Below are 16,361 nucleotides of genomic sequence, written 5' to 3' on the forward strand. Positions count from 1 at the left end.
AGAGGCGCCTCAGTCTGACGGGTTTGGCGGGACTGCCTTAACTTACGCAGCCAAGGGAACCGGGGAGGTTCCACAGGTAAGGCAGCTGCAAACGGAGTGGCCATTCTTGGAGAGGCTTTGGCTCAGCAGGATTGGGCGAAATAAGTAGCTGGTAATTTTCTTTTTTTCCTTCATTCATGATCTGCCAGGACGCTGTTAGTGCAGCGAGAATGTCTCCAGGGCAATGTTTTGTTCTGTGGGTGAGATGTGGGAATTCTGGGAGACTCCCAGCCTCCTGGAGAACCACATCTGCACCAGGCCCCCTGAGCTGCAGCTCCTCAGCGAATAAAATTAAGGAAATGGAGAGGCAGCTAGATGATCTTGGGCTCATACAGGAGAATGAGGAGGTGATGGATAGGAGCTACAGGTAGGTAGTCACCCGCAGGTTGCAGGTAACTGGGTGTCTGTCAGAAGTGGGATAATAAGTATCCCACTTTGGATGTTGTTGAGGGGGATGACTTACAAGCGGTGAGCCACAGTGACCGGGTCTCTGGCACTGAGTCTGGTGCTGAGGTTCAGAAGAGAAGAGAGATGAAGAGGACTGCAGCGGTGATAGGCGATTCCATAGTCAGAGGAACAGCGACGAGATTCTGTGGGTGTGATAGAGACACCCAGGTGGTATGTTGCTTCCTAGGTGCCAGGAACAGGGTGTCTCAGACTGGGTCCACGGCAGGGGAAGGTTGAGCAGTCTCAATGACTCCAAATAAAATTGGTAGGATGGATGAGGAGGTCTAGAAGAGAGACCTTAGGTAGCTGGCTTGAAAGCTAAAAAGCAGGACATCCATGTTAATAACCTCTGTAGTACTGCCTGTGCCATGTACCAGTGGTGAAGAATAGAATGGTTTGACAGATAAATGCATGGCTGAGGAACTGGTGCAGGGGACAGGATTTCAAATTTCTGAATCATTGGGATCTATTCCAGGGAAAGCATGACCTGTACACGGGGTTGGGTTACACGAGAACCCGAGGGGGACCAACATCCTTGTCGACAGGTCTTCTGGAGCTGTTCGGGAGAGTTTAATCTAATTTGTCAGGGGGATTGGAATTGGAATGATAGTGCTGAGGATGGGGTAGTTGGTATTTTATTGCACGCCGTATATGGAATATGGTAGCTGAACGTACCACAGTTACTGATGGGTGTATATGATGTCATGGACTAAAGAAGATTATAGCTGGGAGCTTAAAGTCCAGGGTACTGTCATAGGGTGGTGGCTGGGAACGGACCCAAGTGCAGGACACAGACACTGAAGTACTAGGGACAGGACTAGGATACAGGGTGATGGCAAGGATATGGACACGAAAACCAAGATCCTGGAACAGGCTGGACAAGAGAGCTACGAGCCCGGGCTTGGATTTCAAGCCAGAGACTGGACAAGGACAAGGCTTGGCAGGCAGGCAGGACGAGGCTGGAGTCTTCAGGCTTGAGGTTAGAGGTGAGGCTTGGGCAGGAGTCTGGAGACTTGGGGCGAGGCAGGAGATGCGAGGCTGGAGGCAGGAGACTTGAGGCGAGGCGAGGCTGGAGGCAGGAGACTTGAGGCGAGGCGAGGCTGGAGGCAGGAGACTTGAGGCGAGGCTTGGCCGGCTCCTCCTGGGCAGGGCGCGGATCACCACCCGACAGAGGCATGGGACAGGAAGGGATAGAATCAACCCCAGTTAACGGCAAGATGCCTGGCTTACCTGGGCGGAGACAAGGGACAGGAAGAGAGCTGGGTACAGGGTGGCTCCAGGACAGGACTGCAGGCGAGACGAGGCGAGAGTTACCGGCAACACAAGGCAAGGCTTCTGGCAAATCAATGGGAGACGAGAACTTCAGGCGAGGCGAGGGTTACCGGCAAGACAAGGCAGGGCTTCAGGCGAGGAAACAGAAGGCAGAGCAAGGGATACAAGGAGTAAGGACAAGAACAATCCAGCAGCCACACCCTGGTTTCTGAAGGTATATATGCAGCCAGCCCCTACGAGCATCAGCTGACTCAATTAGAGCTCAACAAGCCAGAAAGAGGATTTTCAGGAAAACCTGGAGCAAGGCTCGATGGTCCAGACCGTGAACCGGACTACTAATTTCAAGACCAGACCATGACAGGTACATGTTGTATTTAAAGAACAGGCTGGTAGGAAGAGGGAATGGCGTGGTCTGTTGTTAATAAATGTTATCAAATCGTTCGAAAGGGGTGACATAGGACAGCAAGGTGTTGCATTATTGTGGGTAAAGCTAAGGATGTGCAAGGATAAAAAGACTGATGGGAAATATATATAAACCCCTAAACAGTAGAAAAGATGTTGTTTGCAAATTATAATGGAAAACAGAAAATGTATATCAAAAGTTAAATATTGTGATAGTCAGGAATTACTTCAATATGCAGGTAGGTTAGGAAAATTAAACTGGTGCTGGATCCCAAGAGGGAGATTTTCTAGATTGTGTATGAGATATCCTTTTAGAATAGCTCGTGGTTGAGCCCGCTAGGGGATCAGCTATTCTAGATTGGGTGTTGTGCAATGTACTGGTTTAAGGTAAATGAACCCTGAGGATAGAAGTGATACTATGATAGAAATCACCCTGATATTTGAGGAGAAGCTGAAGTCAGATGTATCAGTGTTACACTGGAGTAAAGAGAATTACAGAGGTACGAGAGAGGAGCTATCCAAAAGTGATCAGAAAGGAACACCACCAGGGATGAAGGCAGAGCAACAATGGCTGTAATATCTGGGAGCAATTCAGAAGGTGCAGGAGATATACATCCCAAAGAGGAAGAAATATTCTAAAGGCAGAATGACATAACTGTGGCTTCCAAGAGAAGGCAAACCCATCGTAAAAGCCAAAGAGGGCACGTAATACAGCAACAATTCATGGGAAGTCAGACGAGTGGGAAGCTTTTAAGAGCTAATAGGAGGCAACTGAAAAGTCATAAAGAACGGAAAGTGGAGTACAAAGGTAAAGTAGGCAATAATATTAAAGAGGATACCAAAAGCTTCTTCAGCTTTATGAGGTGTGAGGGGAGAGGCGAGATTAGATATTGGACCGCTAGAAGATAATGCTCAGAGGAAGTCCTGTGATTTTGGGAAAAGGAAATGGTGAATGAACTGATTGAGTATTTTGCATCAGTCTTCACTGTGGAAGGCACTAGCAGTATGGCAGAGATCCGAGAGTGTCTAGGCCAGAAGTGTGTGATGTTGCTGTAATTAGGCTAGGGCTCTTGAGAAAATGAAAGATCTGAAGATGGAATGGTCATCTTAAAAGTGGGAATATTGGAAATCAGACGAGGGGATTAAGACCTAATGAAGGAGATAATAGCAAGATAGGGCAATGCTGGACGGGACCATGATACTACAACCCCTCAATGGGAGCCTCCAGGCGAGCGTCTAGGCTTGTCCGGATGGTCCCGATGGAAGTTTTGGATGAGGGAGGGGTCTAGGATGAAGGAGCGGGACGTACCCTTCCCAGTCGACCAGGTATTGGAGGCCCCTGCCACGATGGCGCACATCTAGAAGCCGCCGGACTGTGTATGCCGGATGGTTGTCGATGATCCGGGCAGGTGAAGGGGTTTCGATCAGAGGACACAAGGGGCTGACGGAAAGAGGTTTTAATTGGGAAACCTGAAAAGTAGGGTGGATATGCATAGATATTGGTGGTTTAAGTCGGACTGCTATGGAGTGGATGATACTTCCGACGTCGAAAGGTCCCAGGAAGCGAGGGCGAGTTTTTTTGGCTCGTTTTTGAGAGCAATGACTTTGGATGTCAGCCACACTCAGGCGGAGTCCGGTGTCGATCGGCAATCCTCAGGGCCGTGCGCGTGTGTCCTCCCAAACCTTGCGGCACCGATCGACATTGGCCTGAATAGACGGTAGCGCAATCTCTTCTTGCGCAGGCAACAGCGGGGTTTGGTACCCAAGGGAGCACTCGAAGGGAGACTTTCCGATGGCAGTACCAACCAGAGAGCTGTGCGCGTACGCAACCCACGCGAACTGGCTGCTCCAGGTAGACGGGTTGTTAGTTGTTATACAACATAGCGACACCTACAAATCCTGGTTGACTTGTTCCGTTTGCCCGTTGGTCTGTGGGTGGAAGCCGGATGACAGGCTGACTGAGGCACCCAAGGCTTGACAGAAGGCCTTCCTTAACTGCGAGCCCAATTGGGGACCTCGATCGGAGACGATGTCCGCGGGAATTCCGTGGAGGCGGACGAGAGGGTCTGCGGTTTCCTGAGCAGAAGGGAGTTGAGGGAGGGCTACAAAGTGCATCGTCTTGGAGAACCGGTCTACCACGGTGATTACGGTGGTGTTTCCGTGTGAAGGGTGTAGACCGGTGACGAAATCTAGGGCCATGTGCGAATAAGGACGACCAGGGACAGGTAGGGGACGAAGTAATCCCGCAGGTGGCAGATGGGAGGCATTTCCACGGGCACAAACGGAACATGCAGAGACATAGGAACAGGTATCCGCCTCCAAATGTCTTTTCAGGAGAGCCCGGGTACGATCACTCCCGGGGAGGCAGGCGAACCGAGATGTGTGCCCCCACAGGAGAACCTGAGATCTGACGCAATCAGGCACAAAAAGGTGATCGGCGGGTCCCTTGCCGGGGTCACGGTCATCTCGTTGGGCTTCCTTTACTATGCACTCAATTTCCCAGGTGAGAGTTGCCGCCACACAGGATGGTGGGAGGATAGTCTTTGGGCTGGACGTGTCCTCCTTGGAATTGTATTGGCGGGAGAGTGCGTCAGGTTTCCCGTTCTTGGACCCTGGACGGTATGTGAGAGAAAACATGAATCATCCAAAAAATAATGCCCAACGGGCCTGGCGGGAGTTCAAACGTTTGGCGGTCTGAATAAATCCCAGGTTCTTATGGTCAGTCCAAACAAGAAACCGGTGTTCCGCCCTCTCCAGCCAGTGCCTCCACTCCTCCAATGCTAGCTTGACCGCCAGTAGTTCCCGATTCCCCACGTCGTCGTTCAGCTCGGCGGGGGACAGCCGGCGAGGAAAGGCGGCACAAGAATGAAGCTTCTCCATCGTACTCGATCGTTGGGATAGGACTGCTCCCACCCCAGAGTCGGAGGCGTCAACCTCAACAATGAATTGAGGGGAGGGGTCCAGTTGGACCAGGATGGGCGCTGTCGTGAAAGTCTCTTTAGTTCCTTGAAAGCGGAATCGGCCTCGGAGTCCCAAAGAAAAGGTGTTGTGGAAGAAGAAAGTCGGGTGAGGGGCGCCGCCACCCGACTATAATCCCTGATAAATCGGCGGTAAAAGTTTGCAAATCCCCGAAACCGCTGAAGTTGTTTGCGGGTCGTGGGTCTGGGCCATTTTTCCATCGCCCGGATTTTCTCGGGATCTGCCCTCACTTGCCCGCTCTCGATGATGTAGTCCAGGAAGCTGACCGAGCGAACTTGGAACTCACACTTCTCCGCCTTCACAAATAACTTGTTCTCCCGCAGTCTCTAGAGGACTAGACGGACATGGTGAATGTGTTTCTGGAGGCTGATAGAAAATAATAAGGTATCATCTAGGTAGACGAACACGAAGGGGTTAATAAAGTCCCTCAACACATCACTTATTAGGGATTGAGAAACGGCGGGGGCATTGGCGAGGCCAAACGGCATGACCACGTATTCGAAGTGGCCCAATGGTGTTTTAAAGGCCGTCTTCCTCTCGTCTCCCTCCCTCATCCTGACTAGATGGTAGGCGCCTCGAAGGTGAAACTTCGAGAAGGTGGTGGCTCCGTGAGGTGGTTCAAATGCCGAGTTAATGAGGGGCAGTGAGTACTTATTTTTAACTGTTATATTGTTTAGGCCTCTGTAATCAATCCAGGGACAAAGCGACCCGTCCTTTTGCTCTACAAAGAAGAAACCCTCGCCCACCGGGAAGGATGAAGGTCGAATAATGCCCACCGCGAGGGACTCACGAATGAATTTCTCCATGGCCGCTCTCTCCGGTCAGGACAAGTTATAAAGACAACTGATACATAACGACGCCCCCGGGAGAAGGTCGATAGCGCAATCATACTGTCGGTACGGAGGTAGGGAAAGAGCCCGTTGTTTGCCAAATACATGTCCCAGGTCATGGTATTCTGCAGGGACTCCGGACAAGGCGAGGGGTTCCAAGGCAGGCGAGGTCGCGGTAGCCTCCCTAGGGGATGGGGCCGACCGCAGACAGGTGGCGTGGCAAAACGGGCTTCAACTGGCTATCCTCCCAGTATACCAGTCGATGTAGGGGTTGTGTTGGTTCAGCCAAGGATATCCTGGAACTACAGGAGCTTGAGGAGAGTGGATGAGATTAAATCCTACCTCCTCTCGATGGTTTCCGGACAGAATCAAGGTCAGGGGTGTCGTACAGTGGTAACCCGAGCCAGCAGTTTTCCACCCAGCGCCTGGGTCTCCAGAAGGGTGCTTAATGGCTCCCTAGGTATTCTGGTCCGGGAGACTATGCTCTCGTCCAGCAGATTTCCCTCGGCACCAGAATCCACCAAGGCGGATAGGGACAGTTAATAGTTCACGGTAGCCGGGATCTGCATCCGTGTCTGGGGGACTGAAGGCAGTGTCGTCCGGCTCACCGGGGTCCCCCGTTCTACTGGTGAGCCCTCCCTTTGGCCGCAGAGGACAGGTATCCCGGAAATGTCCAGGCTGGCCGCAATGGTAACATTCCCCAGCCCTCTGCCTCCGAAGTCGTTCGGCAGGGGAGGGACGGTTCCACCCCAGCTGCATCGGTTCCTCCCCCAGGATAGTGGGGACGGTCGGAGCAGGAGCTATACTTGGAGCGGCCGGGGAAGGGAGGCTGGCTGAAGATGATAAGGTGGGCCATGGGATGACCCGAGGAGTGGGGCGACTGGTCTTTTCTCCCAGACGCTCTTGAAGTCGATTATCTGGCCTGGTGGCTAGAGAGATCAGAGAGTCCAGGCTGTCCGCGTCATCCCTAGCTGCCCATTCATCTTTTATCTTATCTGAGAGGTCCTGCCGAAACACTTCCCGTAGTGCCTCGTCATTCCACCCAGAGTCGGCCGCTAATGTTCGGAACTCGATGGAGTATTTTGCTATGCTTCGCGAACCCTGACAGAGAGTGAGCAAGCGCTTAGCGACGTCCTTACCGCGAATGGGCTGTTCAAAACCCTTCCTCATTTCGGAGACGGAGGAGAAAGAGGAACAGACCTCTGGTCGGTTGTCCCAGATCGCGGTGGGCCATGTCAAGGCATCCCCTCGTAACAGCCTAATGATGTACGCAATTTTTAATATGTCCGAGGTGTACGTACGTGGCTGTTACTCAAAGACCAAACAGTATTGTAATAAGAAGGCCCGGCACTTCCCTTGGTCCCCAGCGTAGGGTTCCGGTTCGGGTACGTACGGCTCTCGAAGGGATTGTGTTGCCGACCCAAGGGGCGTAGCCATTCCAGGCTGTGTGGTTTGGTCAGACGGGGTTCTTGGAAGGGACGGAGTAAGGGAAGCGGATACCCGGTGACCGGCTCACTGTCCTTCCTTACATTCATGGACAGCGCACAAAGGTTTTCCGTGATCTCTCTGAGCAGTTGGTCGTGGGCGCCCAGTGGGTAGCTCTGGCTGGCGAAGGCCTGTTGCACGGGGTCCGTGTCCGCTGGGTTCATTCTGGCCAGGTCGTTCTGTTGCAAGCACTTGGCTGGGGACGAACCAAAGACCAGGACACAGGCACGGAGACAGGGTCGTGGCAGCCGCGAACGTGGAACAGGTATTCAGGAGAATCTTTACACGGAAACAGGTTTACGTAGATTATCCAGGGAATGGTGCGGAGCTTAGAACTAACAGTCCGAAGGAATCGGGAAACAAGGTGTACACATACCAGAATGGACCAACGAACTGGCGAGGCATGACAGTGACGCCAGGGTTCTTATCCTCAGTTCGCTGATGGAAAGCAGTTGTGCTGTAATTAATGAAAACTGGGAATAATTGGAAATCGGACGAGGGGATTAAAACCTAATCAAGGAGGTAATAGCAAGATGGGGCGTTGCCGGACGGGACCATGACATTAATAAATGATCTGGTTAAGATTTCTACTGCTGTGCTGTGAGGTATTTTATTTTAGTAGTTTTCTGTAAAAGCAGTAAAGTACGCTATGGCTTCGGCTAAAGATAAGGAATTGTCCAATTTAGGAATGTTGTGTCAGTCAATTGCAACTTTCTGTCCAGTGGAAGATTCGGGAGAGCTGGGTGGAATCAGATTTCAGCAGATGAAAATGATGAGAAAATCTACAGATGCTAGAAATCCAAGCCACTCACAGAAAATGCTGGAGGAACTTAGCAGACCAGGCAGCATCTATGGAAAAGACTAAACATTCGACGTCTTGGCCAGAAACGTCAACTGTTTATTCCTTTGCACAGATGCTGCCTGGCCTGCTGAGTTCCTCCAGTATTTTGTGTCTGAAGGACAATAGTCTGGTTTGGGGTCTTTTGGCGATACCTGCCATGCGGGGCACAAGGGAAGATGCTGCAGAATGCTGTTGGAAGGAGAGTCCCAGTTGTAAGAAGTGCGTCATGCAAGTGAATGGCTCCAAGGAGGAAGGGCCAATACTCCAGAGATAGCTAGTTCATTCAAGATGGTCTTTGGAGATAGTTCAGAATGTGGCAGGTGTTTTTGATGCAGACCATGGGCCCAGTGCACTTGGAAAGTGATACAACTCCGACTAATCCAGAAATAAGCTCCAACACTTAAGTGCACATTGGACTAGTTTAATTGCAATGGGCCCTTTTATTTTTTGGTAACTTTTTGTTAATGTTGACAATTTGGTAAATATACTTTCTCTCTGATTTTATACGGTGCACAATCTCTCATTTCTTGGCTACCAAAATTTGTGTCTGGACAGTATTTTACACAGCATTCACTACAACCTATGTCGCTTAATTATGAACATCCATACTATCCTGTTTGGTTGAACCCCAAATCATACCAACCGTGAATGTGTGTTGCTTATGAAAGGTGGCCTTCTCATCACTGAGTCTCATGGTTATTAGCAGAGTTAGCTAACGAGTTAAGTTTCTATACGAGCTCTGATGAGAGGGTTACAAAAATAATGAAAAGGAGATAAAACAAGACAAGTCATGAAATGATGTGTTTACATCAGCGATGGACTGCACACACGTTCTGGTACTTTGGGATTAAGTTGAAGCCCACATCTGACGTAAGCTCCAGATTGGTAACGTTCGGCGGGACTTGAAACCTGAACCTTTGTATCAGGATGGTAAAGAACAGAAAAAGCTCCATCCTGGCCAGGGACTGCCCCGCACAGGCCCTGGGTCCTGCAAAACAGAGTGGCAAAGCAATGTCAATTTTCAAAAACCAGAGTTAGTCACCCTCACCCCAAAACACTGAACAGTAACATTTTATAATGGGAATGCAAGGTAGCAGTATTTCTCTCTCTACAGATGCCGCATGGCTTGCTGTAAATTCTCTACTTTCTCTTTCAATTCAGATTTCCAACCATCGTGTGTTTCCCATTGTTCTGGCCATATTCCCCTGTCCTTATTCACCTCCTCTCGTCAGATTATCTGCCCCTCCCCATGTGTCTTTGTCACTCACTCAGCCAGCACCACCCTCATCTTCATCTTTATTTTCTCTTGATCTTCACCCTGTCATGGACATTCCCTTCACCTCCGGAGGCATCCCCACTTCTCTGCAACTTCAACCATTGTTTCCCAAGTATTGCTATTCCACCAAAAAGTATTAGCTGAAATGATAACTTTCACTCATGTATCATTGACGCTGATTGACCTAATGAGTATTTCCATAACAACCTGATTTTCTTTCACAATGTGATAGTGCTGGAGTGGGGACTGAGGACATCTCTGGGATGTCCCCTGGAAGAAGCACTTCGGTCATGAGGAAGATTTTGACGGTTTTCCCTTGAGTGAGGCAGTATAGGAGGAGATGTGTTTCTGTGCTGTGTAACACCATGAATCTACACTCTGTGGCCACTTTATTAAGTAGCTCCTGTACCTAATGAAGTGAGCACTGTGTGTATGTCCATTGTCTTCTGCTGTTGTAGTCCATCCACTTCACAGTTCAACATGTTGTACATTCAGACGTGCTCTTCTGCACACCCGTGTTGTAACACATGGTTATTTGAGTTATTGTTCCTTTTCTGTCAGCTTAAACCAGTCTGGCCTTTCTCCTCTGACCCACTTTTAATTACAAGGCATTTCTTCCAACTGAACTGCCAGTCACTGATGATTTTTTCTTCTCACATCAGTCTTTGCAATCTCTAGAGACTGTTGTGCGTGAAATCCTCGGAAGTCAGTAGTTTCTAACGTATCCAAACCACCCTGTCTGGTGCCAACAATCATTCCTCTGACAAAGTCACTGAGGTCACATTTCTTCCCCGTTCTGATATTTGCTCTGAACAACAACTGACCCTTTTGACCATGTCCGTTTGCTTCTACGCACTAAATTTCTGCCACATGATTGGCTGATTAGAATTTTGAATTGACAAGCAGGTGTATCTAATAAAGTGGCCACGGTGTGTTTGAGTGCAGTTATAAAACTGAGGGGTATAGACGGGATCACTGCCTGAGACAGTAGTTTAAACAGAGTTGTTGACAGCATTTAGGAAACATGTGGATAATCACTGAAATAGAATAGAAAATAGCAGTTCCAAGTTCTGGAAGATGTGATTGATACTGATTGGTGCACAGTGGTTGACATAGAATAGTGGGCAGAATGGCCTGTTTCCATGCTCAATGACTATGACTTATTTTCCACCATCTACATATGTTTGCTTTACTATCTGATATAAACAATCCTTCCGACAAATGGGCCAAGGTCAGAGGAGAAATCTCACTAACCTACAATCCAGTAATTTAAACTTCTTACCCATTGAAAAAGGAATAAAGGCATCTCTCCTCACAAACTTCCCTTCAGCATCCAGAAAGTTGGAAGGGTTGAAGTCATTTGGGGATTTCCATTGAGTTTTGTCATACAGCACCGAGGTTAGCAAAGGGATCACTGGTGTGCCCTAAGAATGTAATTTACAAATTAGGTTGTTATTCCCTTTGAGGATTATCGCTGAAAGTATTTTCTATAGAACAGAATTATCAAACTTGGCAACTATTCCACACTTCAGGTACATTTGTACCTCTAACAGATCTCCAATGTCCTTCACTCAGCCAAGATCAACCATGAATGTTGTATCCTAGCCGTCTATGTGATATGCTGGTCAGGGCAGTATGATATGGAGGGATAGCTATTGCCCATGTAGCAGGCTCTCATGATCCACACAGCTGATCAATCCAAAGACCATAAGACCATATGATATAGGAGCAGAAGTAAGCCATTTGGCACATTGAGTCAACTCCACCATTTCATCATGGCTGATCCAATTTTCCTCTCAGTCCCAATCTCCTGACTTCTCTTCATATTCCTTCATGTCATGGACAATCAAGAATCAATCAACCTGCCTTAAATATACATAAAGACTTGGCCTCCACAGCCCTGTGACAAAGGATTCCACAGAGTCACAACTCTCTGGAGAAAAAAAAAATCCTCCTCATCTCCGTTCTAAAAGAACATCCCTCTATTCTGAGGCTGTGTCCTCTGGTCTTAGCCTTTCCTACTGCAAGGAAACATCTTCTCCACATCCATTCTATCAAGGCCTTTCACCATTCCATAGGTTTTAATTAGCTCACCATTTATTCTTCTGAATTCCAGTGAATACAGGCCCACAGCCATCAAACACTCTTCATATGACAAACCATTCAATCCTGGAATCATCTTCATGAACTTCCTTTGAACCCTTTCCAGTTTGAGCACATACTTTCTAAGATGAGGGGCTCAGAAGTGCACACAATCCCCCAAGTGAGGCCTCACCATACATTAGAAAATCTTAACATTACATACTTGCTTTATATTGCAGTCCTCTTGAAATGAATGCTAACATTGCATTTGCCTTCCTCACCACAGACAGAACCTGCAAATTAACCTTTAGGGAATCCTGCACAAGGACTCCCAAACCCCATTGCCTGTCAGCTTTTTGTATTTTCTCTCCATTTAGAAAAGAGTCAACCCTTTCATTTCTTTTAGCAAAGTGCATAACCATTTTCTTCCCGACACTGTATTCCATCTGGCACGTCTTTGCCCATTCTCCTAATCCGTCTAAGTCCTTCTGTAGCCTTTCTACTTCCTCAAAACTACCTGCCCCTCCGCCTGTCTTATTATTGTCTGCAAACTTTGCGGCAAAGCCATCAGTTCCATCATCCAGGTCAGTGAAATACAGTCCTGAGTAAAGCAGCTTCTTAAAGTATCAGTCCCAACACAGACCCTACTAGTCTCAGCAGCAACCAGGAAAGACTCTTTATTCCCACCCTTTGCCTGATGCCAATCAGCCACTGATTTATCCATGCTACAATTTTTCCTGTGATACCATGGGCTCTTAACTTGTACACAACATCAGCCGATTCTTCATTCTCTATCCTGCTTGTTATTTCTTCAAAGAATTCCAACAAATTTGTCAGGCAAGATTTTCCCTTGAGCAACCATGCTCTCTAAGGCCTATTTTGTCATGTGCCTCCAAGTACCCTGAGACCTCATCCTTAATAATCGACTCCAACATCTTCGCTGCCAGCAAGGTCAGACTAACTAGCTTATGGTTTCCTTTCTTCTGTCTCTCTCCCTTCTTGAAGAGTAGAGTCACATTTGCAATTTTCCAGTCATTCAGAGCCATTGCAGATTCTAGTGATTCCTGAAAGATCATTACTAATGCCTCCACGATCTCTTCAGCCAGCTTTTCTGTACTCTGGGATTTTCACCATCTGGTCCAGGTGTCTTAGCTACCTTCAGACATTTCAGTTTCCCAAGAACCTTCTGTCTCATAATGGCAACCACACACTTCATGAGTCCTGACAGCTGGAACTTCCACCATTCTGACAGTATCTTCCAGAGTGAAGACTGATGCAAAATACTTATTTAGTTCGTCTGCCATTTCCTTGTCTGCTGTTACTACCTCTCCAGCATCATATTCCATGAACCCATATCTACTCTCAGCTCTCTTTTACACTTTATGTATCTGAAGAAACTTTTAGTATCCTCTTTAATATTATTGGCTTGCTCACTTTCGTATTCCATCTTTACCTTCCTAATGACTTTTTTTAGTTGCCTTCTGTTGGTTTTTAAAAGCTTCCCAACCCTCTAACCAGTAATTTTTGCTCTATTATATGCCCTTTCTCTGGCTTTTCTGTTGGATTTGACTTCTCTTGTTAGCCACGATTGTGTAATTTTGGCCCTAGAATGCTTCTTCCCCTTTGGGATGTATATATCCTGTGCCTTCCATATTGCTTCCAGAAATTTCAGCCATTGATGCTCTACCATCCACTTTTGATTTTGTCCACCTTTTACATTGCAACTCATCCTGTTGACTGCATGTTTGCCTATCAACAGCCTCTCCTCACTACACAATACACCACAACATCCAAAGGAATGACAAACACCAATTCAGTTTGGCACCAGTGGCATCGCGGGAGTTGCCAGTCAGTGTTGAACTCAATGTACAACTGCCATCTGGATTCCATCTCTTCCCCCTGAGTGGGCAGAGCTCCAAGGCAGTGAAGGTTTGAAATCACATGTTTCCTTCTCCTCGATGAGCTGCAAAGCATGGCTGATGAGCCCCATCTGCCTGAAGCAGCTGGTTTTAAGTTGCCAGAAATCCACCCTTTCTGCTGCCAGTGGAAACATTTTCGCCAGGATCAGTAGCTAAGCCACACTTGAAGGCCAGGAGCTGGACTTGATTGTTAGAGCCTATTTGAGATGCATGCTGTGGGGAGCATTTAATAGGTAGTGGGAGCTCATCCCCAACACCTTCCCTGGCTATGAAACCTTACGGAACCAGCAGTGCATTGACCTCTGAAATTCCCTCTCTGTCACTCACTTATCGGAAGTTTCAAATTCAAGTTCAGTTTATTGTCATTTAACCAAATGAAATAACGTTCTTCTGGGCCAAGCTGCACAACTCAGTGCAGAAATCTCACACACATAGCACAAATTATATTTCCACGATTAATATTAAGAAATAATAAGGTACAGTTATGACACAAATTAAAAAGTATAATGCTGCTGGTGCTTCATGTGTGATGAGTCCTGGGTTGTGACGGGGTGTTCAGTAGTTTCAGATCCAGATAGATATTCTCCTAATGCCACTGTACCTCCTGCCTGATGGTCGAAGGTCAGAGATTGCTGGATAAGTGAGAGGGATCAGTAGCAATGCCTGGGCCCCTGCAGACATATGACTCCTGATAAATATCTCTGATGAGTGCAAGAGAGACCCCGACTATCTTCTCTGCAGTTCTCGCAGCCCTCTGTAGGGAGTTGCAGTCAGACGCCTTGCAATTGCTGTAGCCGACAGTGATGGAGTTGGTCAGGGCCCCCTCGATGGCGCTTCTGTAAAAATTCATTAGAATAGAGGAGAAGCCTCACTGGCCTCAAACTCTTCAGGAAGTGGAGTCGCTGATGTGGTGTTGAGGGACCAGGTGGGATTGTCCATTACGTACATTCCGTGAAACTTGGTGCTCCTAACTCTACAGCAGAGATGTTTATGTGCAATGAGTAGTGGCCGGATTCCACCTCACTGAAGTCCACAATCCTTATTTTGGTCTTGTCCACAGTGAGACTCAAGTTGTTGTGTCAGAAGACAGCATACCAGTCTCTCAGAAGTGCTTGGACCTCTGCTGTCAGTCCTGAGTTAATTAACTGCTTAATCATCTGCTTAATCAAGCTTACTCCAATATTTCAGTAAGTTCAACATACACTTATTCCAGGTGCTTACCATCTCTGGGTGAGAGAGGTCTCCCTCCGATACCATTTATATCTCTCAGCCTTACTGCAAAAGTTCAAAGTTGGAAGTCAATTTGGTATCAAAGATAAACTCCCTTTCTTCCTGGGCGTCTCAGGAAACAGCTCCTTATCCCTTGCTGGCAATCTCCCAACTCAGCAGCAAGAAACCCACCGTTCTTCGGTCGCGTACGTCTAGGAAGTATATCCTGTCAAATCCGTAAGATTGGGATGTCTCTCCCACACGTGGCTCAGTTTGTGTGAATGCTGTGTGATTTCCTGCCCTGTTACAGCTCTTTGCCAGGAAATAACAGACTGCGTATCCCACATAATTAAAGGAAGTATATTTACGAATATTAACTTAACAAAAAAAACCTGCTCCCCCAGCCTTCTCTCCTGATTGCATGGCTAACATTTCTAAGCACCCGTTACCTTTAACAATAACACAAACTCTGCTTATGAAAGTGAAACCTTATGCAGTGAAACCTTTCCCAGGGTGTGACACATATGCTACAATGAACTACCTTGAGATTCATTTTTTTGCACGCATTTACAGGAAAAAAGAAATATAACAGAATTTTGTGAAAGAAACGATACACAGTCAAAGTCTGACAAAGAAGAAGAAAAACACTGCAAATGAAGATAATACAGAAAGCATTCGTTGTAAAGAATCCTTGAAAGTGAGTCTGTAGGTTGTAGAGTCAGTTCTGAGCAGTGGTGACTGATTTTATTCATGCCAGTTCAGGAGTTTGGTGACTGAAGGGTATTAACTGCTCCTGCACTGTGCAGTGTGGGACCTGTGGCTTCTGAACGTCCTGCCTGATGGTAGTAGAGAGATGAGAGCATGGCCTGGATGATGGCGGCCATTGATGATGGACGCTACTTCCTTGTGTTTGCATTCCATGCAGATCTATTCAACACTGAGGAGAGCTTTGCCTGTGATGGACAGGGTGTGGGCTTCATCTCGGATCGAGATTATCATCAGATGTCCAAGTACGAGTATGCACAGGTGCAATACGACATCTGCTTGCAGCAACATCACAGGCACATAGGATCACAAGGTTTTCACCATCATCATATCTTTAGAAGCCTCATGGTGGTACCTTGTGAATGGCCTTCTTCTTTTTAAATTAATTTTTTTATGCATTTCTACAAGAAACTCCAGAAGAGAACCAAACAACAAAATGGAGATTATACAGTGCGAAACAAACAAATCCAATATGTAATTCATAACAATTAAGAAAAAAAGCACCCGAAAGAGAATTATGTAAAATTAGTATCCACCCCAACCACTTACTGGAAAAAAACACCCAGACCACCATTGTGCATATAAAAGAAAAAAAATCACTCAGAGCATTCAACCCCAGAGAACTGTAAATATATATAGAAAAGAAAAGTATAATGCCGACTATCAAAATTATAATGTAATTCACAACAAAAAACCGTATAACTTACAAAAAAAGCCGAAAGTAAAGGATTGTAGCATACAAAAATAAAGGAGAAACTTACCCAAAAGAAGAATTGTAAAAATATTCAATAAAAGGTCCCCACACCTTATGAAAC

General features: G+C 47.2%; 1 protein-coding gene across 3 annotated transcripts in view; it reads right to left on the reverse strand.

Moving 5' to 3' along the window:
• Positions 1–8,720: 8,720 nt before the first annotated feature.
• The window catches only part of LOC134352125 (cytochrome P450 2K1-like), a 38,278-nt gene continuing 30,637 nt past the window's right edge, over positions 8,721–16,361 (reverse strand). For all 3 annotated transcript variants that reach the window (XM_063059344.1, XM_063059347.1, XM_063059346.1), the window contains exons 8-9: positions 10,854–10,995; positions 8,721–9,283 (exon numbers count right to left, since the gene is read on the reverse strand). In XM_063059344.1, coding sequence (XP_062915414.1) covers positions 9,105–9,283; positions 10,854–10,995 — 321 coding nt within the window. In that variant the 3' untranslated portion in view covers positions 8,721–9,104. The remainder of the gene's footprint in view (positions 9,284–10,853; positions 10,996–16,361) is intronic.

This window comes from Mobula hypostoma, chromosome 9, assembly GCF_963921235.1.
Source record: "Mobula hypostoma chromosome 9, sMobHyp1.1, whole genome shotgun sequence".
Lineage (NCBI taxonomy): Eukaryota > Metazoa > Chordata > Chondrichthyes > Myliobatiformes > Myliobatidae > Mobula > Mobula hypostoma.